At 30.5% G+C, this 23,216-nt stretch overlaps 1 protein-coding gene across 1 annotated transcript in view; it reads right to left on the minus strand.

Annotated features, from left to right (window-relative positions):
* Window positions 1-4,062, minus strand: part of LOC126738220 (protein diaphanous) — a 49,047-nt gene extending 44,985 nt beyond the window's left edge. Inside the window, 1 exon segment of the mRNA XM_050443441.1 lies at window positions 4,035-4,062. Within this exon segment, the coding sequence (XP_050299398.1) occupies window positions 4,035-4,052 (18 nt within the window). The 5' untranslated portion in view covers window positions 4,053-4,062.
* Window positions 4,063-23,216: the final 19,154 nt, after the last annotated feature.

Below are 23,216 nucleotides of genomic sequence, written 5' to 3' on the forward strand. Positions count from 1 at the left end.
AGCAATCGAGTTTGAATGGCAAAAAATTCTTAAAACAACAGTTGCATCCCTACCATTTACAAAAAGTTCATGCACTCTACCTGAATATTTTCCATGACGAATGAAGTTCTCAAATTAGATTTTGAGTAAACATATAAATAATACAAACTTCTTTCTGTCAATTATTTTTAGTGATGAAGATGGATTTTTAAAAAACGGCATTAGCAACTTTTAAAATTTTCATTTATGTGCAGACGAAAATCAATAACTCTTGTCAACGGGCAGCATTTAATTGGACCGTTTGTCTTATCAAGAAGGCGAACTGGATTTGAAATTTCTCCAGAACAATTTACCAGAACTTTTAGAAGATCTGTCCATTGGCAATGTCGTCTTAATATATGGTTCATGCATGATTGAACATCACCACACTTTAGCCTAGTAGTTGGGATTTATTTAAATAGACATTTTAACAATCAGTGATGGACTTTTCTATTTAAAAATAAAGCATGATGATTTGAAGAGCAATCTTTACCCATTTGATTAAGAACTTAAGTTTAAATAAATATTTAGATAAAACCTGCTTTAATTAGTGTGATCAAAGAATATATCCTGATCTTCAAGTAAGTACTCAGGTCCAAGTCTAAACTCCACCATTTGAAGACTACAACGGCTATTATTGACCTTTTTCAGTAGTGGTGTCTAAGAACTAAGGCTGTTGCTCAAAGACAACTCTCACTTTAAAGTCCAAAATTTAAAAAATGAATGGGACTATTTTCATTAAATAAAGACCATGAAAAGTATTCTGTACAAATGTTGCTCAGGCATCTAGAATTTGATTAGTTCCTGCACTCCTGTTAGAGATATTTTGATAAGAAAAAGTTAATCTTAATTCTTACAATTAATGAAATATTCTTTAATGGCTTGCCCCTTATCAGTTTCGGCAGATCAATATCTTAGTTATGCTTAAAACTATCCAGCTTTAAAATCACGATCCGAAAAATCCAGATTCAATTCCAATTAAGCATCTTTGGATTTGTATGTATAAAAGGGTGAGATATTGATATTGCAACTGAAAAGCCTGCAGTAGTACACCTTCATTTTAGCTCAAAAATTACCAGATTTAGAGTCAGACGAATCCATATTTAATTCCAATAAACTGTCTTTAGCGTAGGAAGAGACCCGTGCCTTGGCCTCCTCGATCACCTGATCTAATCCCTTATGGGGATAGCTATACAGAAAAATCACCTTACTAATCCAGTTGCCGCTAAAGAAATTTTATTAAGAATTAATTTTCTTCATCTTCAATGTCTTCTGCGGAGAAATAAGGGCCGATATTCAGCAAATCTTTTGTTCAAAGAATAAGGGAATCCCTGCTTTTAGTACTCCTGTATAACATAAGATAATGGATTATTTTTAATATTAATTTTAATATTGGGCTTCATATAAGTGCACAGTAAGATTCCTAAACAATTCCTACAGCCATGAATATTGACACCATCTTCAGGCGCCAAGGAATTTGTGTTTTTCATGTAATGATGAAAGACAGACATTTAGATATGAATTAAGTAGTAATTTATTATCTTTAAACTAGGACTAGTTGAACGTTAATTACCTACATTGCCATTGTATTGGTTGTTCGGTAAATATATTATCATCAGAAAATATCAAAAAATTTGGAATATTTTCATTTTAGGAAATTTAGAAAAAGAAGATTCATAAAGATAAAGATGTTCATTTTAGGAAATTTAGAAAATTTAGGAAAAGTAGCTGAAAAATGCGGGTTTTTTTACATAGAATTTCAAGACATTAAAAATAAAAATCAGTCTCTTTTGGCAAGGGGTATGTTCTATCTTGAAAATAAAATATGAAGATTTGAAATTATCTAGCTGCTAGATTTTAGAAGTAAAAAGAAACATAAAGACAAATTGGATGCAGCTATATCTCTTACTATTATAGTTGTATTTGATTTCAAATATTTGCATTGCAGGACTTGCATGCCACATAATTTCCTGCTAACATTCTTACTTGTTCGTTATGATTGAAAAAGAGCGATGATGACCTTCAATAGCTCTCATTTGAAAAAAGAGAATCTAAAATATATTTCGACTTTTCAAAATAAAAGCAGACTAAAGCATATTGTTTACTTCTTCGGTTGATTATTGATTTCTTCCCTTTTTTCCGCAAATATAAATAAATATCAAATCAGACAGTTGAAGTAACAGTAAATATAACAATGACTTGGAGGCGCTATTTGAAACTGCCTGGATGAAATGCAAAAGTGCCTCAACTACTAAAAAAAAAATGGGCACTTACTTCATTAGGCAGTTGAATAATAAATTTTCAACTCTCTGGAAAAAAGACATTAATCCGATTTTCTGGAAAATCCAATAAAAATTAGATATAACTCAAATGCCTGAAATAATAAGAAATAAGTCCAACAGCCTGAAAGGAATACGCAATAAATTGTCCAAATCCCAGGCAGTTAAAGAATGAATTTTCAATTCCCTGGAAAAATTGAGTAATTTTAATTTTCTAGATACAATAAAAAATAAGTTCAGCTTCATGGAAACAAATAAAACCAACATTAAATTCTGGAACAAAGGAAAAGTTACTCCTTAAAATGAATTTTTAATTCCGTGGAAAATAATTTCATATCAGTGACATATCCCTGTCTCAGTTCTTTAATATCCTCGGTATCATTCTAAAATTGTGTTTTTCTAGTTCAGTTAATTTAATCACGGATGAATACACTCATTTTATAATAATTATTTTCTTTATTTTAAACTGCGTCCAGGATATATGTCTTAGGAGAGCCAAAATATCGACTTTTTCGGACATATTCCTGTCTCAGTTCTTTAATATCCTCGGTATCATTCTAAGATTGTGTTTTTCTAGTTCAGTTAATCCAATTACTGACGGATACACTCATTTTATTATAATAATTCTTTTCTTATTTTTAAACTGCGTCCAGGATATATATCTTAGGAGAGCCAAAATCTCGACTTTTTCGGACATATCCCTATCTCACTTTTTTAATGTTCTCGGTATCATTCTAAAATTGTTTTTCTAGTTCAGGTAATTTAATCACGGACGAATACACTCCTATTACTTGTACTATAATTTTTCATCAAATTTGATTGACACTCTCAAATATTTCGATTCGATGATAAATTGCTATTCAAATATTTTTCCAACAGAGGAAGGATACTAATCGGTCTTAAATGATTTAATTCTATTGGCTTTATTAGTGCAGCTGTGCAGAAAGGCAGGCACAATTTAACATCCCTTATTGATAATCTTGACCAGCATTGAAAGTTATTTTAAAGATAATTTTATTTAAGTTTTCTTGATCAATCAATTTAAAGTTTAATTCGTTAAGGAGATTATTTAATCTAGTTATTTTGCAAAACTCAATAGCAAATGACCTGAACCTAGCCCAATTGATTATTTTGTATACTTTTTTTCTATTTATAATCAAGAAAAGACTATTTATTATTATTAATAATAAATTCTTGTCATACAGTGTCTGGTGTATCTGTATCTGAATAAAAAATTGTGTATTTTAAAGGCATTATTAATATTTTCCGAAATGTATGTATGTTATCTTTTCCTGAATTAAATAAAATTCATTTACTCTCTATAATCTAATGTGCATCTAATTTTCATTTAAAAAATCTCTGTTGAGCCCTATCTCGTAACCTAATTAGTTTTCTAATGTAAGTGGTTATTCATGGCAAATATGGTTTTTCATTAATATTTTTAGTCTTTGTAGGGGCATGTTTGCTTAATATTGAATCAAGTGGGAATGTAAAATATGTGCTTTTGCCTCAATATTACCACCTAAAAATTCTGTGCTTAAATCAATATATGTCATTTTAAGCATTTATGAAAAAAAAAATTTAGGTCACTAGAGTCATTAATTTCAAGCATTTTAGTAAAAACACCTTTAGATGATATACCTACATAGCTATACATTATAGTAACTTGTTCCTAATCCAATTATCACACTAAAATCACAGAAAAATCACTCTTTTTCACCCACATTAAGTACTTACATCGCTAAAGTTGAACATGTTTCTCGTTCTAATTTCACAATATTATGACGATAAGGAAAACCAAATTGGCAAGAAAACAAAAAAATATATTTTGGGACATCAATAATTTGGTTTAGCATTAAGGCGACAAAATACTAAAATAACCGTCAGCTTTCAAAACGATTTTCATTTATAATCTTTGTATTTTGAATAAAAAAATTAATTTTGATGCAATTTTAATCCCATCCATTGAATCTAAGCTTTAAATAGTTGCTTCAAAAACCATTAACAAACGAAAACAAACAAAATTAACTTCAATTATTGCGAAATTAGAACAAGAAAAAATACAAATTTAAAAACCGGAACGGTCGAGCTCGAGAGTCGCGCTTTTCCACTGTAAAATCAAAACAAGACGTGTATAGAATAACAAATATTACGTAGAGCGTGTGCATATGAAACTGTGTTAAAACTAAACTAGCGTTAAATAATAATCAATGCGCGTAAAGCGGGAGATGTTAATGAAATGAGCTAACGAAGTGCGATATTTAGAATTAACCAGAAAAATTACGTTGATTTCCAAGAGTTTCATATTCTTAATAAGTTGATGTCGTTACTAAGAGTTTTGCCATACAAATTCAATGTATTAAATAAAAAACAAAATATCTATACCTAATAATTATGAAAAGTAAAGTTCGCAATACGTTTCAGGGCATACCTAGATGTAAGCTTATCTGGAGACCACCATTTTTGGTTAAAAATAAAACAAAAGAAATTAATTAAATACTATATACAATAGCATTCAGATATAAAAAAAGCAGTCAAATCTATTATCACGTATCTGCAAATGTATGTCTGTGCAAAATCATTAAAAATCTCATAACTGCGAGTGTCATTCCTTATATTTTCCCACCCCCCTTAACTTTTTTGGACCACCCTGTATAAAAAAAAAAATAAAAGTTGTAGGGTTTAACATGTAGTTTTTGCAAAATATAGTATCATGTATACGGAGTGTTGCAAAAAGAATAAAAAAAAACAGAGGAAATATTTTATAAACGGGACACGCTGTATTTAATTTTTTTAAATGATAGGTTTTTTGTTCTTATTTCAAAAATATATGCATTATTACCATTTGGTTCTGTGGTTTTTGAAATATTTTAGTTTAAAGCTCATGATCTGATTGCCTGGCTTTCATTATAGACGAGTATAATATGGCCATTGTTGCTAAAAAACTTTAAAATATACAAAGTTACAACATTGACAAAAAGAGTAATAATATTAAGTAAATTTCGATAATTATTCTCTTAATTTGTCCGGCACAATCATGCATAAAATACTCACTTTACACTCTTGCCAGAGTTTGTTTCCCATTCATAAAAAAAGGATCATTTCATACACTTGGTACATAAATAACTATTTTGTGAGTTTTTATTATACTCATGTAAAAATGCGTTATACAGATCAAGAGAAATGCGAAATATTACGTTTAAATTTTTATTATCGTTCAAGAGAGAAGATGGACGGTTATATTCAAACAGAGCTCTTCCAAATCGAATAACTTTTATCAACGTAGATAGGGGATTCAGCCTTCAAAGGTGTTTTCAAAGGAAGTTTTCAAAGGTATTTTCAAAGTGTTGTATGGGGATGTTTCTCGGCTCGTGGCATGGGACCCATAGTAAGCATAGTGTGCAAAATGGATCGTTTCATGTACAAAGACATTCTGCAAACACATTTAGTGCCGAATATGGATGAAGTCATGCCAGTAACAGCCATATTTCAGCATGACAACGATCCAAAACATGCTTCTCAATTTGTTAAGAGATAGCTATCCGATGAAAAAATAAACGTAATGGTCTGGCCATCTCAATCGCCAGACCTAAACCCTATAGAGAATTTATGGCATTACATTGACACCAAAATCAGCCACCTAACATGGTCTAATACAAATATTCTCTTTGAAATAGTGGAAAAGGCTTGGAAAGAAGTGAACGATGACTATATTATGAAATTAATTGAGTCCATGCCAAGACGATGTGCAGATGTTATAAAGGAGAAGTAGTACTACACGAACTATTGAATTGATTTTAATTTAGTTGTGTTATATATTTTTTAGAATCAAAACTATTTTTTGTTGCTATATTTTTGAATAATAAATTTGCATAAAACAATTTGGTGTTTTATTTATTATGATACAAAAAATTTCTTAGAGAAGTTTTCTTAGAGAAGCTACCCATCCGTCAATAAACCCAAATAATACGACACCACAAAATATGATTCCTGCTGTAAATTTTTGAAATAATAGGTATGAAATATGGATAGGTAGGCGAGGAACAATGAACTGGCCACCAAATAGTCTAGAACTTACACCCTTGAATTAATTTTGTGGAGGCTTTTTAAAGGACAAATTGTATTGTAGAAAAACTCAGGATTAGAATTCTAAATTCTATAAACCCGCTTAACCAGAAAACAACTTCAGAATATATTAGTAATGCAATCTATAAGTTAGAAAGGGACTTTCAAAATTTTATTTTATCAAAATGGTGGGAAAAATCTGCAATTGTGAAATTATACACAATTGCAGATGTTTGCACATGTTAGTCGTATATTAGTTAACTATGTAATAAAGAAAATTATTGGTATTCGGGTTATTGCATTAATTTATATCTATTTTTCACTGTTTTTTTTTACATTAAAATGTATAGCTTTTTAAAATAATAATTTTGAAAAAGTATACTCTAACCAGTTTCTAACGTTAAAACACAAACAATGACTAACACTGAGTGCCAGTCTCACAGTCAAATCATAAAGTTTCAAACCAAAATATTTCAAAAACGGCTGAAAAATGTTATAATTGCTATAAATATAAAAATGTTAAATATGTTATAAATGTTAATAATGCATATACTATTAAAATGAGAATAAAAAGACCTATCATTTAAAAAAAATACATGGTGTCCCATTTGCCTCGACTTTTCTTACAGATTTAGACCAAGTCCTAATAAGTAAACATAATAACGCAGCGTGTATTTTAGTTGGGGATATAAATATAAATTTAATACTTCAAAATTAAACGACGAATAATTATATAAATATTTTGTAAAAAAAAAATGTTGTGGGTTTCTAAGCTATATTAATGGACCAACAAGAACAGTAGCAGACTCTAAATCTTGCATTGACCACTTATTTCTTTATACTTCGCAAAGGATTAAGAATACATTTAGTTTTGGGTTTTACATTATAACGTCAGATATAACAGATCATTTTTCAATTGTGTTCAAGATGCAGTCCCTTTTTAAAATAACAGAATTCACTAATAACCAGCAAACTTTCTATATGCGCCTTAACTATAATAAACTAAAGGAGAATTTAAGAGTGATTCATTAAGATGATGTTTATGACAAGACTCAATGTGAATCTGCTTAAGGATGCTTTATAAATAAACTAAAGAAGATTGCAGATTTTTTTAGATTTGCAAATGAAAACATATAACAGCCAAAATAAAAAAACTAAAGCCTTGGATAACTTTGGGATTAATAAAATCAATCAGGTATAGAGACTTAAAAAAAAAATAAAAAACAAAGAAAACACTGTGCTTCTGAATCAATATAAAAATTATCGAAATACTTTGAACCGGCTAATAAAAGAAACTAAAGCAAACTACATGCTTCAAGATAAAATTTAACAAAACCAAAAAAATCTAAAGAACATGACAATGTGGAGAGTTATACAGGAAGAACTTTATTGTGACAAAAGCGTTAAGAATATTCAACTAAAGGACAAAAATAACATTTTACAACAAGATAAAATTAAAGTTCCAGATATTTTTAATGATTATTTTGTAAATATTGGTAAATCAATAGCGGACAAACCACCTTACAGTGAAACAAAAACTGGCCTAAAAATATTTCCTAGTTTATTCATGACACCTGTAACAGAGGAAGAATTAATCAGAAATATAAATAAAAAAATAATTGAGCTCCGAGGCTTGGGATTATTAGCAAGACCCTAAAAGATATAAAATACTCAATTGCAATTCAATTTGGAAAGGTTCCATGCGAATTGAAAAAGTCGATAACAATACCTATATACAAAGGAAAAGAAACATATTTGCCTGAAAATGATCGTCCAGTGCCTTTGATTAACAACATATAGCTAAAATACTGGAGCCTTGCATAAAAGACAGAATTACCAGTCACTAGAAAAATTTAATATTCTTTCACCCAAGCAGTTTGGTTTTCGACAAAGAAGATCTACTAAGTTTATTTATAGTCATATTAATAAAAATAAAAACCCTTTAGTAATATTCTTAGATCTGGCGAAAGCTTTTGATAGTGTTTCACATAATATTCTTTTAGATGAATTAAGCCATTATGTGGGATAAAGGGAGTTTGCCAAGATTTAATAAAAAGAGATCGACAGCAGTGCGTGAAAATTGAAAATAAGCAAAGTGGGTTTAAAACAATTCAATGTGGTTTCCTCAAAGAACTGGGCCGCTTCTGTTTTCACTGTATAATTATGATTGGCTAAATATAAATACTTCAAGCAAACTCAAATCATATGCGGACGACACAGCGCTTCTCCTATAGGGGGATATCTGAAATGTAACAGTAGAACTAGCTAAAACTGAATTTGAAAAGGTTTGTGAATACCTGAGTGAGAATCGTTTTACGATTAACATAGAAAAAATAAAGTTTCACACACATTAGCATACGTGACTTACATAATTATCAGACTGATAGTATAGACATTCATACTCTCAAATGTTTAAACAGAGACACACCATGTCAATGTACTAAAGTTATAATAAAAGTTAAACATGAACCTTTCAAGTAGGCTTTAGAAGCTCTCTATTTGCACTCGAAATATTTTCATAAATTCTTGCTTTGGTTGTTCACTCTGAGGGAGTATTTAGGCCATCGCAGTAGTGAATGAACTGCAGAGAGCATTTCAGGAATCTTGTAGTTACGATTCAATATCAATTCAACCTTGAGAATATTCACCAAGTCCACCACTTTGGCGAAAGAGATCATTCTAACATTATGGGAAACAAATAATTTATTGCGACTGTAAGGAGAAATTAATTTTTTATGATTAGATCTACTTTCTATCCAAATATTAATTGCGTGATAATCAAGAAATATAGAAAGAACTTATAATGAATACACTTTTTTAAACCCTGAAAAAATATATATAAATCTATAAGGAGTGTTCCTCTCTCTAAACATACAAACTCGTTATACGTATTAAATGAACAAAAGGGGAACTATAATGATGTCATCGACCATGCGGTTTATCAATACAAAGTTCACCGAAGTTCGAGGTTTGCACACATCACGGCAAAACCTGTTTTAAAAGGACCAGTTATTAAAAAAAAGGTACATACGCGATATTAAGCACATAATTGGGATGCCTAAGATTTCAACAAAAAAAAAATTACAATAGACTTAGAGCTTTAGAGAGTGTTTTTGGTCTCCTTGAAGTATGTATTTTCAAAATGTATCTTAAGTATTCTATAAAAAATTACAAAGTGGGTTATCTGTCAAACGCAAAATACCTACTTACTTCAAATTTCCATCTGTTTCCTTAATCAATTTAAAAAAATAAACATCAAAGGCGTTTAATGAAAAAAAATCAAAATTTACATTTACATAATTGTCAATAATCCAAAACAGATACACAAAACTTGAGTAGGTGGCCTATTAAGTAAGCTGTTAAAAATACTTTAGTATTTGTGCAGTCATTTCAGAAAATAACTTATCGATGGCGGATGGAAAATATCAAAAAAATTAAATGACTTATTAACAATAAGTGAATCACTCAGGATTCGGTACAAATGAATAACACCTCTTCAGAATATAGTTTGATTAAAACTTAACGTATTTTGCGTTTTAAATTTATTACAATTTTTTCAGCCGCAAAAAGAGATGAGTAACACTTATGGCCTTGCCTCTCCAACTAGGCAACAATCGAAATACAATCTGGTAGGATGGCGTCACACCATGCAAATTTATACTTTAAGGTTTTCAAGTTTATGTTTGTTTTAAGAAATGATTAAGTTTGTTGACAAATAGTGCAAACATTAAATCACGTTTAATTACATTTCTACACAGAATTAAACTCTGGTACCCACAGAAAATGCAGGTTTTCTGAACAAAGTATCGGCATCAATTAACTGATCTAAAATATATCTTGCTAGTGATCTGTTTAGTAAAATCTTTTTATTGGCATAAAACCCTTATTTTCACAGGTGATAAAAATATATAGGGAAAATAATGATTTAATTCATCTAAAGAAATTTTGCAGTGGCCCGACTATTGATGTTAAACGTCGACATTACGTCAACGTTTAACATCATTGTGTTGAGATGTTAAAATATTAATCTAGTGTGCTATGACTATGATAAGACAGTGAATGTGTGATCAAGGTGGCTTGGAACAATTGATTAGAACAGCCACCTTTCAATCACACACACTCCCTTCAAAGCCAGCATGACGAAAAGATCATTGTTTTAACATACTCATGGCACATACCAAAATTTAAATATCTAGATTGTTTAAACAACGCCGCGATTTTTTTTTTAGTTATTTAATTTTTAGTCACGAAGAAATTGATTGGACAATTTTTTTCCAAAGCCTTTTTGACTACATAATAGACTAAAATTTAAATAAATTAAAATACCTAGTAGTCAGGCCACTGCAAGGTTCTGCATGTTTTTTTGGCACTTTAGTTAAAACTTTTGGCTTAAAAAATCAACCTATAAATCAAACATTTCTATTAACAATTTGGTATTGTCAAATAATTCTGATGGGAAAATTCGTTTTTCTTTAAACAATCTGACTCTTTTTAGGTAACATTTTATACTGCTCTAATTAAATAATATTAGGAATTATTTACTTTTTCAAGACGAAGCATTTACTTTGCGATATTGCTTTCGTAACCAAGCAAATTAAATTAAATCAAATTATATAAGGAAAGAACCACTTATAGATTTGTGTGAAAACATGTCCTGACATAAATAAAATATGTAGATTTTTTTATAGAAGTTTAATTTATGTAACATATTATGCAATTTGTAAGAAAAATTGTGTTAATTATGTAGAACAAAATTAAGAAAATAATCTTTTTTACAACTTTTAAAATCTGTAGGTTTATTTTGTACACATTTGATTTCCAATTATCGTTGAGGAAAAAAAATGCGGTGCACGATCCGGAGATAGTGCGAGATATACATAGTCATAGTGACAATTACAAATAATACAATGGCCAAGCCTTATAGTCTAATTAGTCTTTCTTTTGAAAATAAATACTATTTTGAACAATAAAGCCTACACTGGTTTTTACTTCATTCCTATCTTTTTTCTTAATACTTGAAGAGAAATACAAGGAATGCACAAGTAATTCGTTCGAAATATTAATTATGTTCTAACCGGAAAATGTATTTTGTAGTATGCCCAAATAACTGTTTATTATGTTTCCAGTCAATTGGTGTTTAATATTATGAGATTATGTAAATAATCACTTACGACTAAAACGAAACGACGTTTATAGTATTGATACTGACATGAATAGACCTAAAGATTTATCTTTTGGCCCAGTTTCTTTTGCCGATCTGAAAATTCCAATTTCTTCTATATACGAGAGATCATAAAGTTAAAAACTTATAAGGGCCCTGGTCCAGATGGAGTACCTCCAGCTTTGTTACAGTATTGCAGTTTTATAATCTCTCGACCTTTACACATCGTTTTCAACAAATCAGTGTCAACTTGAATATTTCCTAAATCTGGGAAAGTCAGCTATTTAACTCCAATATAAAAATCTGGAAGAAGGGAAAGATATTACAAATTATACGCCAGTATGTAACATTAGCACCATTTCTAAGTTATTTGGAAAAAATTGTCACTGTATCTTTATCGAACTTAATCTTGCACTATCATGGAGGAACAATATGGGTTCTTCAGAGGAAAATCTACTGATCTGAATTTGTTAACATACAGTAATGACCAAAAGTAGATAGACAAATTTAAAAAATAACCAATACTCTTTTTTTTTCAAAGTATTTTTTTTTTAATTACAAACTAAACCATCTACAATATTAGTATTTTGTAAAATACCCATTATTGTCTATTACAGCCTGACATCTACGTGGCATTGATTCAGTAAGATTGTCTATGAGTTTAAAACCAATATTTTCCATTTCTGTTGCAACCGTTCGAATAATTCACCTTTATTTGAATAGTTTGTATCCCTAATAGCACGATCTACAATTTCCTATAAATTTTCGATGGGATTAAGATCTGGTGACTGGGATAGCCATTTTAAAACTGGTATTTTTTATTCTTCGAAAAATTGCTTCATAATTTGGGAGGAATGCTTCGGGTCATTATCTTGCTGGAATTAAAATCTCAATGGTAAATTGTCTTTGACATGGCAACATAACATCTCTGAGAATATCCCTGTACATGAACCTGTCCATTATGCCCTCTATGCGATGTAACGGGTCCATTCCATAACCTGAGAAGCAACCCCAAACCATCACTGATCCACCTCCATGCTTAACTGTGGGTTTTGTGTACATGGGATTCAAACGCTGGCCAGAAGGACCTCTAACATATTGAATTCCATCGGAATTAAACAAATTAAACTTCGATTCGTCGCAAACACGTTTCCATTCATGCTTTGTCCAGTGTATATGCTGACGGGCAAATTCCAATCGGGCTAAGCGATTCTTTTTTTTAAAGTAATGGTTTTTTTGCTGGCCTACGTGCAAATAGATTATCTTCTACCAACCTTCGCCTTACAGTCCTTGAGGACACACGACAAATCCCTAGAGCCTGTAATTTTATCTGAATTTGACGAGAAGTCATGAAAGGGTTATTCTGGGTAATTTGCGTACAGCTCTAATGTCCATTTTTTTTTGGTCGACCAAATTTATTTTTTGGCTCTAATGATCCTGTCCTTTTGATAATTGTCAAACAGCTTTTCTTTTAACATTAAATCTACGAGCAATATCAATTTGACGATCACCCGCGCGATATGCATTAATAATGCGTTGTCTTAAATCAAGAGAGAATCTAATTCCGCGTGGCATGTTGCACCTTGAGTTAAAGAGAAGCAATACTATACTAATTTTATTTTATAAATATCTAGACAAAAAAATAATTCCAAAATTGTTTTTGTCTATCTACTTTTGACCAGCTATATTAATATTATTGCTTTATCTGATAGCAAGCAAAATATTTAACTGAAATTTATTGGTATCTTTTTATAGACCGCCTTACAAATAACAATAATTTAAAATCTAGGGGACCTGTGGGTAAATCTTTAAACAATTATATGAAAATAATACTTTGTCTATCTACTTTTGGCCACTACTGTATGTTGATTATCTGTCGGAGATTTTGGATTGTTCCGGTGAGGTCCACGCAATATATACCGACTTGTCTAAGGCATTCGACAGGATCAATCATACTATTTTAATTCAGAAATTAAAAATGCTGCTGGTTTTGGCGATAGTATGTTGATGTGGATTCAGAGTTACCTTAAAAATCACAATCAAATAAGAAGAGTACACAATTTCAAATCCAAAGAAATCATTGTGCCTTCAGGTGTTCCTTTTTGCTTAATGTCTTTATTAATGACATTTCTTGACAAGTCTTTCCTTTACTTAATATTTCTTTGTTTTGTTGATGACCTCAAGTGCTTTATGTATGTGTCATCCCTTCATGATGGCCACTAACTGCAGGCTAATTTGGAAAGGCTGGAGCTGTGATGTCAATGTCATCTAAGTGCCATTTTCTCTGTTTCTCAAAAAAGAAAAACAATTTGATTTTTGAGTATCAAATCAACAACCCCTCATTGAGTAGAGTGCCCTTTATTGTGAACTTGGGAGTTACAATTGGTCGCTCGCTATCTTCTGTAGAACACATTCACAAAATGATATCTATTGCTCTAAGTATGTCAGGATGTGTGAAACGTTGTACTGTTGTTATTTTATTGATCCTTTACCTATGAGACAAATATACTGTTGCTTAAATAGACCTACTATTGAGTACTGTTCCTCTGTATGGAATCCCACTTATACTTGTCACATTCACAGAATTGAACAGGTACAAAGAAAGTATTTACGTTGTATAGCTTTGAGGTTTGATATTATGCCTCTGAAAGCTAGAAGGGATGAAGCTGATTTAAAAAATGTTTTTTAAACTTATGAACCCTCTAGTGGATGATCCTCTACTGCTGGCTTCCATGCATAAAACTTACTGTTCCAACAAACCAAACGAGATATGTTCAAACGTTTGATCAACCCTGTCGCTGGTGCACTAATCTGGGCTTAAATTCATTCATTTCTAGATCCTCTAAATTAGCGAATTCTCTTCCTATAGGTCTTGACCTCTTCAGGATGCCTTACAAGTCATTTGTGAGTTTGTTTAGAAGTGTTCCTTGAAAAATATTGATTTAGTTGATGTAATATTATGAATGTACTCTAACTCTAACCCGATTGATTGTTCTGATTTACGACCAATCAGCCTAATGTCTGTATTGTCCAAGATTTTTGAGATTATATACAAGCAGGTGATTGAATACATTGATAAAAATAATTTTCGAGATTTCGTCGTGGATTTAGTACTGCCTCAGCTCTTCTTGGAGTCTGAGACGATATTATTGATGCTTACGATAAGGGCGAGACAACAGCTTTAGTTTTGTTAGATTTCAGCAAGGCCTTCGACACTCTTCACTACAATTTGCTTTTGGCGAAGCTCTTTTCTCAAGGTTTCTTACCGGAAGCTATGCGTTTTTTCAGTAACTACCTGGCGAATAGATCACGGATAACAAGGGTGGGTAACTCATTCTCTACGACAGCCGATTTAACAAGAGCTGTTCTCCAAGGATCCATTCTAGGCCCACTACTTTTTATACTTTACATAAATGACCTAAAAAATAAAATTCGAAACTGTCGTATGGCTCAATATTGTGACGATACACAAATTTATATACAGTTTACCAAGAATAATGTTTTTGAATCCAGGGAATCTTTGGGTCGGTGCTTAGATGCAGTACATAATTATTCAAAACAAAATGGTTTAAAATTAAACCCTAAAAAATAGGATGTCATTTATATTGGCCTCTTGGCATCATGGTGTCGTATGAACTGTGATCTCATGATAGATGGTGAAAACATTTGGAATTTAAAAGAACATAAAAACTTAGGTATTGTTTTTGACATAAATTTAAAACGCAGGTATCTAAAGTAGTTCAAAGTACATAGGTCTCTGAGAAAGTTGTACAAAAGTAAAGCTCACTTAAGTGTTACTCTAAAGAAGCAACTTTGTGAAGCTCTCGTCTTATACAAACTGCAAAAAATACAAAATTCTTGCATTCGCTTTGTTTATAGGTTAAGAAGACGGGATCACGTAACTTTCAAGCTGAAATAATTAAACTGGCTCAATGTACAAAATAGAGAGAAACTTTATTATTTTTGTTTCTTGTTTAAACTTTTTAAAAAACAATTATCCAGCCTACTTACGTAATAAACTTAAAACAGGAATCTCTAGACATAACCGAACAACACGCACGGTTTTAAAATTTTATTTACCCCGTCACAGCACTGCAATTTTTCAAAGCTCATTTTCTTTGTGTGCATCAAAGCTAATAAATGCATATAATATTAGTGGCTATGTTACCAAGTCTTTTCAAAGCTTCAAAAACAGATTATAAACAATATTCTATCTGTTTGTTCTATTTATTTGTTTTTGGATAGTTCTCCTTTTGTTTTATTTTATATTGCTATTATTGTAGAATATCATTTATGTTTTTAAGTATTTATATTGTTAAGTCAAAACGGTCATGCGCTGGGTGAGTTTTTTTTTAAGTCTGAACTTTTGTTTGTTTTTTTTTGTATATTAAGTTAGTTACATATTTTTCTGTATGTTTTATTTGTTTTTTTGATAGTAGTTATAATAATATTGTAATTTTATGGGTACTCGGTTAAGTTAACAACATTCGCGCCCTTCACCGAGTATAAAATAAAGACCTAATTTATTTTATTTTATTTATTTAAATAATTATCATACTTTCTGCAAATAGATCTCTCTCTTTCTGAAGTTCTCTGAAAACTTCTTGTAAATATTCTTTCAAGAAAAAATGGAAAAACATTTTACTTTTTTACTTTTATAATGTTGTCTTCTTATGTTATTATAGTACCCGTATCGAGACTGTATACGAGGAAACGTGTGCCATCTATGTGATGTCATTTTCAACATTTCGTTATAATATATATCAGTGCTGCCTAATTCCGATTGGTCAAAATCGAACTTAATCAATAGGAAAACAAACTGCAAACTATCAAATATTTTGTCAGTAATGTAGAAACAACCCACATAGAGGTTATAAACGAATAACAATATGATGATCTTTTAATGTCCTGATGTCAATTAGCATTGTAATAACAAGAAAAAAAAAGTTGGAACACAAAAAAAAGTATGTGTATTTGTATTACTTCCTATAGGCAATAAAATAACTGAAGTACTTAAATTACTATGGTAATATTTAATCTATATTGAGTCACTAATAATTGATCTGGCGTTTTGTTATGAAGATGGCCCAAGTCAAAAGTGATTGTGCGAAATTAAATAAAATATTTTATGTATTTAAAATCATAAACCCCAGCATTATCTTTCTTGCACTATTACTTTTTTTATACTCTTTCTTGGAAATTAGATACAATGAGAATACCATGTCATACTACCCCATAGTGTAATTATTTAAATACTATATAAGCAACCCGTTCGCTTATGGATGAGTTCCTATATTGGAACAAATGGTTAAATGTGCCAAGTACAAGGCCAAAAAACGAAAAAAAAAATCATAAACCCTTTTTTTTATTAATGTATGTATACATAAAATAAAAATACTTTTTTGATCTTAGGTACATAGAATATTTTCATTCTTTTCTGTCAATCACTTTTAGGTTATTGGGTCATCTTCATAACATAACGGCAGATCAATGATTAAACATTACTATAAATGTATTAACATTATCCTCATCCAGGTTAAGTCACAATATGTATAATACATATATAAGTTAATATAAAAACTTACAATTTACAGTAGGTTAAACTACAAAATAAGTACATGAATTCAGTTAATTTGTGTTATCAAACACAGTTAAAACTTAGTTATCAGTAATGACGTAAAATACTAAATAGGGTACAAAATTAATGACCACATAAAATAAACAAATGACAGAATTAAAGAACACTAATTTATTTTTATTTATTTATTGAAACCTTGATGCTAATGTGCTTTCTCTGTACCTTTTTGTTTTTGGTTGTAAGATAAAAATTATTTTGAATTCTTGTATTTTATGAAAGGACTGTCACATGTATGATTTATACATGATTTTTTATTTTGTTGATATTTAATACGTGAGAAATGCATCCACAAATATTATATTCAGTTTGCTTTTATGACCCAAATTTTAAAAATTAGTTACTACATTATAACTTTGGTCCATTGGAATAAGGTAGATAAAAAGTTAAATACTTTCTCAATCATATATTCCCAGCAATATTTGAATGACAATAGTATGATCTACAATAACTCTTAGATATTTCTCTTTATTAACCATTTCTACATTATAAATCCTTATTTTCACTTCAATATTTTTTTACAATAATTATTATGCATTACCTATAATCAAAAATTTTGTACCATTTAATTTTAATAAATTAATGTTGTTGAATCCATGCAAGTAACCCAAATGAATATTAAGAGTGTAAATCAAGCCTTTAATATCTTTTAAGTAAAAATAGAAAATAGTTTTATCTGCGAATAAATCAGACTAATAAATAAAACATTTCTTATTTGTCAATGTTATGTCATTATTATCAATTTTGAATTACATAGTAGCTTTGTGATGCACCTGTATTAAGGAAATTGGCAATCCAAAGCCAATAACCTATCATCTATATCATATTCTTACCATTTAAACAGAATATGCATTGCTGATTCACAGCTAGATGTATTCTTGAATCATAATTAATTTTATATTAAAATATGTTTTATATAGAGTTGATTATATACCATCCTTATACAATTAATTAAAAATTAATACCTTAATTACTCAATTTATAATATGTATTATGTTAAGAAGTTCTGAAAAATGTTTTTCAGGAAATGTATAGATATCTTAAGCAAACTAAACAACATTTCCACTTTAATTGGGTTGAACATACTAATAAAGAAATACTTGAAATCTGTTGACAAAAAAATGAAAATAAAAACCAAACTGGTCTCAAAGATATATTTCTACTTCCAGCAACAACCTAAAGGGATGGGATTCAAATTAAGGCCAACACTATGTGGTAAAGTTAAAACTATATATGAAAAAACTCTTGTTTTTCTCAATAAATAACAGACTCATCAATGTAAATATTACAAATAAGACTCTTCAAGTTACATCAATATACATTAATAACCTTATGATGCAACCTAATATTCTCTCAATGTCAATTAATATCGAGTTTCAGATGAAACCAATAAGACAACCAACCATAAAGCGACTTATATTCTGTTTAAACCCTGTACACGGTTAATTAGTGCGATAATTTAATTGCGACATTCCTAATCACTTTAATGGGTTTGTTTAGGACGGAAGCTTTTATGCTTTAGTAGACATATTCTACTATATATAAGAATAATTTGAATTCGTAATGTAATAATAACTTACACCAATTTGTGTTTTATGCCTCGTTTTCCTAAAGGATAAACTTCCTAAACCTGTTTTTTTCTTTGCACCCTCCGCGTTCATAGTCTCAATAATCACTCAAATAACCATAAAAATTTGCATGACATATCCACACCCAGGTTAAGTCACAAACTGAGCCATTGTGTATGAGTATGACAAACTTTAGGTAGATAAAATTGTTTAAGATAGGTATAAAAAAACACCTTTGAAATCGCTGATAAGGATTGTAAAACATATTTGATTTTTATCATTTTATTATATTATATATTTGTTTATTTTATATTTTAATATATGTATTCTCATTTAAAACAAAACTCTTTTAATGATCTATAATAATTCTATCTCAATTTAATTAATTCCATAATCAATTAATAACTTGATATATTTAAAATAACGTATATTGCTAAACATCTCTAATATTCATTGAGTTAAGGGGACACCCAAAAATATTAATTGGCGAGTCAGTCAGAAAGCAACGTTTGAGAGAAATGTGTGTAAGTTGGTGTGTTGGGAAAAGAGTCGTGTTTTACTGGTTAAACCAGGCTGCTAAATTTAATAGTGGTGAATATGTGAGAAATAGTTGATCTTGAGTAGATATGTGGCCATTATGAGAAGTTTGTACAGATCTGTTTGCGCATCTTGAAGATGCCCGCACAAGTAGGTGTGAAAGCCTCTGTTCAATTAGGAACGAATGCGCAATTCCTCGAGTGCTGTCTGGTAAGACTGGGGCCTTACCTGGGGCTCGATTGACACGAATAAACAGAAGGATATAGTAAAAATATATCCTTTGTCTAATTCGTTGAGATGCTTACTGTTTAGCGGCAGTGGAGCGTCTGGGGAAGCCCATACTATTTTAGGTGACACTAGCTAGTCGTCAAATAAAGGAAGATAACATGTTTGACATATGTATATATTGAAATGTGACATTGTGTAAATTGATGTTGACTGAGATGATGCAAGGGAACGGAAGTTCCCCGGTGAGTATATTTTATTATTGCCAAAAGTTGACAGAACAGTAAATATTGTTTTTTTTATTATTTTTATGTGATGTTCGAGTTTATGTCTAACAATATGAGAATGATGACTGTTGAGTGAATTTGCATTGTAGAGACCCATTGGCTAAGAACAACTATGACAGGTAATAAACCACATTTTAAAGCGTATTTTACATTCAGGTGTGGGGTACTGCAATCGATTCACTCAACGGCATGTTTCAAAGGGATTTATTTATATCGATTCATAAAAATGTTATGAAAAACCTATCTAATTTTTTAACGTATAATATATTAAAATCTTTAAGTTGAATGCTAAACCTATCTAATATTCATCCCATAATATGGCTTGAAAACTATTGCCTTATTTAGCTTACCAAAATAAACAAATAGCAGAGCATTTAGACCGAAAATAATATTAGGTTCCCGATAAAATGAAAGCTTTAGTTAAAATAAACATATTATGAATAAGATTTTTATTTCATAATAAGCTTATAAGCTTTGATTAATAAAATGCTGATGCTTTAGTGTTCAATATTTTCGGTTATGCACAATAAAAAAAAAAAAAAAAAAAAAAAAAAAAAAAAAAAAGAAAACGTATCCTGTATTTTATGAGTGGACCTATTGATTAAGAAATAAAGTTTAGTTACACAGTCAAATCAAACCATTTTCGAAATAAACAAAGTTTTCGAAGTAAGACGATACGCGACCGATTTTCTTTTAGTAAATAACGGCTTTATTCATTTTGTATTTTTGACAGTCTTGTTTATTTTACGTACTGTAAACAATTGTGATTTTAAGTTTTGAGGTGTTTTAATAATTTAACTTTTAATTTGTGTGTTTAGCGACAACAAAGAAAGTGGGGTAAGTTTATCTTGTTGCTGCCTGTTTTATGCCTTTATAAATGTGTAATAAATACAGTGGCGTGTTTGGTTTAAGGATGGCTGAAGAAAAATCAATGGCTATTCAAAAGAGAAAAAAGATTCATGTTATAGAATCATCTTCAGATGAAGACGAATCGACACCTACTTCCAGCTCAATAAATCCAACCATGAGGGAAGAAAATATAATTTCTAATTTAGCGGGTATGGTTGAAAATTTGGTTAAGACAGTTGAACTGCAAACCAAGAGCAAAACGGTTGGAACTGATGAACAAAATTTACCAGCTAATATTCCACATTTTAATCCTGAAGATAAGGCTCTAACCGTAGCAAGGTGGTGTGACAGAATCGATGAATTGAAAAGTCTGTATAATTGGAGTGACGAGCGCACTAACTATAATGCTTTAACTAAGTTGAAAGGACTGGCAAAAACCTGGTATCGTGGGCTACCATCAGTAAATTTTACCTGAGAAGAATGAAAATTAAAATTAAAAACAGCGTTTCCATCAAAGCGTGATTTTTGCCGTAGCATACAAGAAATGATGCAACAGACTAAGCAGAGGCACGAATCGTACATCACTTATTATTATGAAAAGGAAGTCTTATTAAATCAATGCAAGATAACTGGGGAAGATGCAGTCTCGTGTCTGATAGGTGGAATTCCCGACCCAGTGGTACAGGCTGCTGCTCGAGCCAAAGATTGTCAAACACCGGAAGCTCTGCTTAATTATCTTAGAACTTGTGAGTTAACGCATCCTGGTACTTCGGGATCATTTCAAAATATAAACTACCGACCTAACCAACATTTTAATCATGGAGTCAAACGATTTGCTAAAAAAACCCTGGATTCCAACTGGTGGAGTCTCTGATGATACTGACAATCATAGCGGTGAAGATGGTGTACCGCTACCTTCAGATTCAGATTAGGTTGCGGGGACGCAACATCTTGTCAGGTTGGCCGAATGTAAAACATATTTGATTTTTATCATTTTATTATATTATATATTTGTTTATTTTATATTTTAATATATGTATTCTCATTTAAAACAAAACTCTTTTAATGATCTATAATAATTCTATCTCAATTTAATTAATTCCATAATCAATTAATAACTTGATATATTTAAAATAACGTATATTGCTAAACATCTCTAATATTCATTGAGTTAAGGGGACACCCAAAAATATTAATTGGCGAGTCAGTCAGAAAGCAACGTTTGAGAGAAATGTGTGTAAGTTGGTGTGTTGGGAAAAGAGTCGTGTTTTACTGGTTAAACCAGGCTGCTAAATTTAATAGTGGTGAATATGTGAGAAATAGTTGATCTTGAGTAGATATGTGGCCATTATGAGAAGTTTGTACAGATCTGTTTGCGCATCTTGAAGATGCCCGCACAAGTAGGTGTGAAAGCCTCTGTTCAATTAGGAACGAATGCGCAATTCCTCGAGTGCTGTCTGGTAAGACTGGGGCCTTACCTGGGGCTCGATTGACACGAATAAACAGAAGGATATAGTAAAAATATATCCTTTGTCTAATTCGTTGAGATGCTTACTGTTTAGCGGCAGTGGAGCGTCTGGGGAAGCCCATACTATTTTAGGTGACACTAGCTAGTCGTCAAATAAAGGAAGATAACATGTTTGACATATGTATATATTGAAATGTGACATTGTGTAAATTGATGTTGACTGAGATGATGCAAGGGAACGGAAGTTCCCCGGTGAGTATATTTTATTATTGCCAAAAGTTGACAGAACAGTAAATATTGTTTTTTTTATTATTTTTATGTGATGTTCGAGTTTATGTCTAACAATATGAGAATGATGACTGTTGAGTGAATTTGCATTGTAGAGACCCATTGGCTAAGAACAACTATGACAGGTAATAAACCACATTTTAAAGCGTATTTTACAGGATTTGTGTTTATTTCTGGTGTAGTATTGTTTGTTTTGTTTTAAAAAAACCTTGATTATTCATAATAGTAAAGGTTATAGGAAAAATTATTCCTAATTCCTATTTTATGGAAGCTTTCTGGAGCTCATAAAGGGAAATGACTTATGGATCTATCAGATTGTAATTTATGGGAAATTTAATGAATTGGAGGTAAATCTAAAAAAAATGCCAGGTTTTTAATCAAAAAAAAAACTCAAATATTTCACTATAAACTGAATAATTTAAACCTGAAAAAAAGTGCCAAATTTAAAGATTTGAAAGTGTATATTGGAAGTGAATTTATATTTCATTGAAATGCATACTAATGTATAGAAAGTTAGTTAGTTAGAAATAAAAGCACAAAATTTATAGGTTTAATTGCTCATGCTTTAAAAGACTTCAATATTTATTATCTTAAGACTGCATTGCTAATTTGTCTGGTATATCCTTGAATATGCCAACCAATTATGGTCATCCAATCATTAGATTCAAATTCATATATTAGAGAAAGTTTAGAGGAATCACATCCATTAATTATTTCTTTATATTATCCATAAATAAATCCTTAAGTTAGAAAAGCAGAAGTGTAAAATCATTAGTTATTTCAAGGAACATTTATAGTACCAATAGTTCAATATTCCTTTTACTGTATTAAATATT

This window comes from Anthonomus grandis, chromosome 7 (assembly GCF_022605725.1).
Source record: "Anthonomus grandis grandis chromosome 7, icAntGran1.3, whole genome shotgun sequence".
Taxonomy (NCBI): domain Eukaryota; kingdom Metazoa; phylum Arthropoda; class Insecta; order Coleoptera; family Curculionidae; genus Anthonomus; species Anthonomus grandis.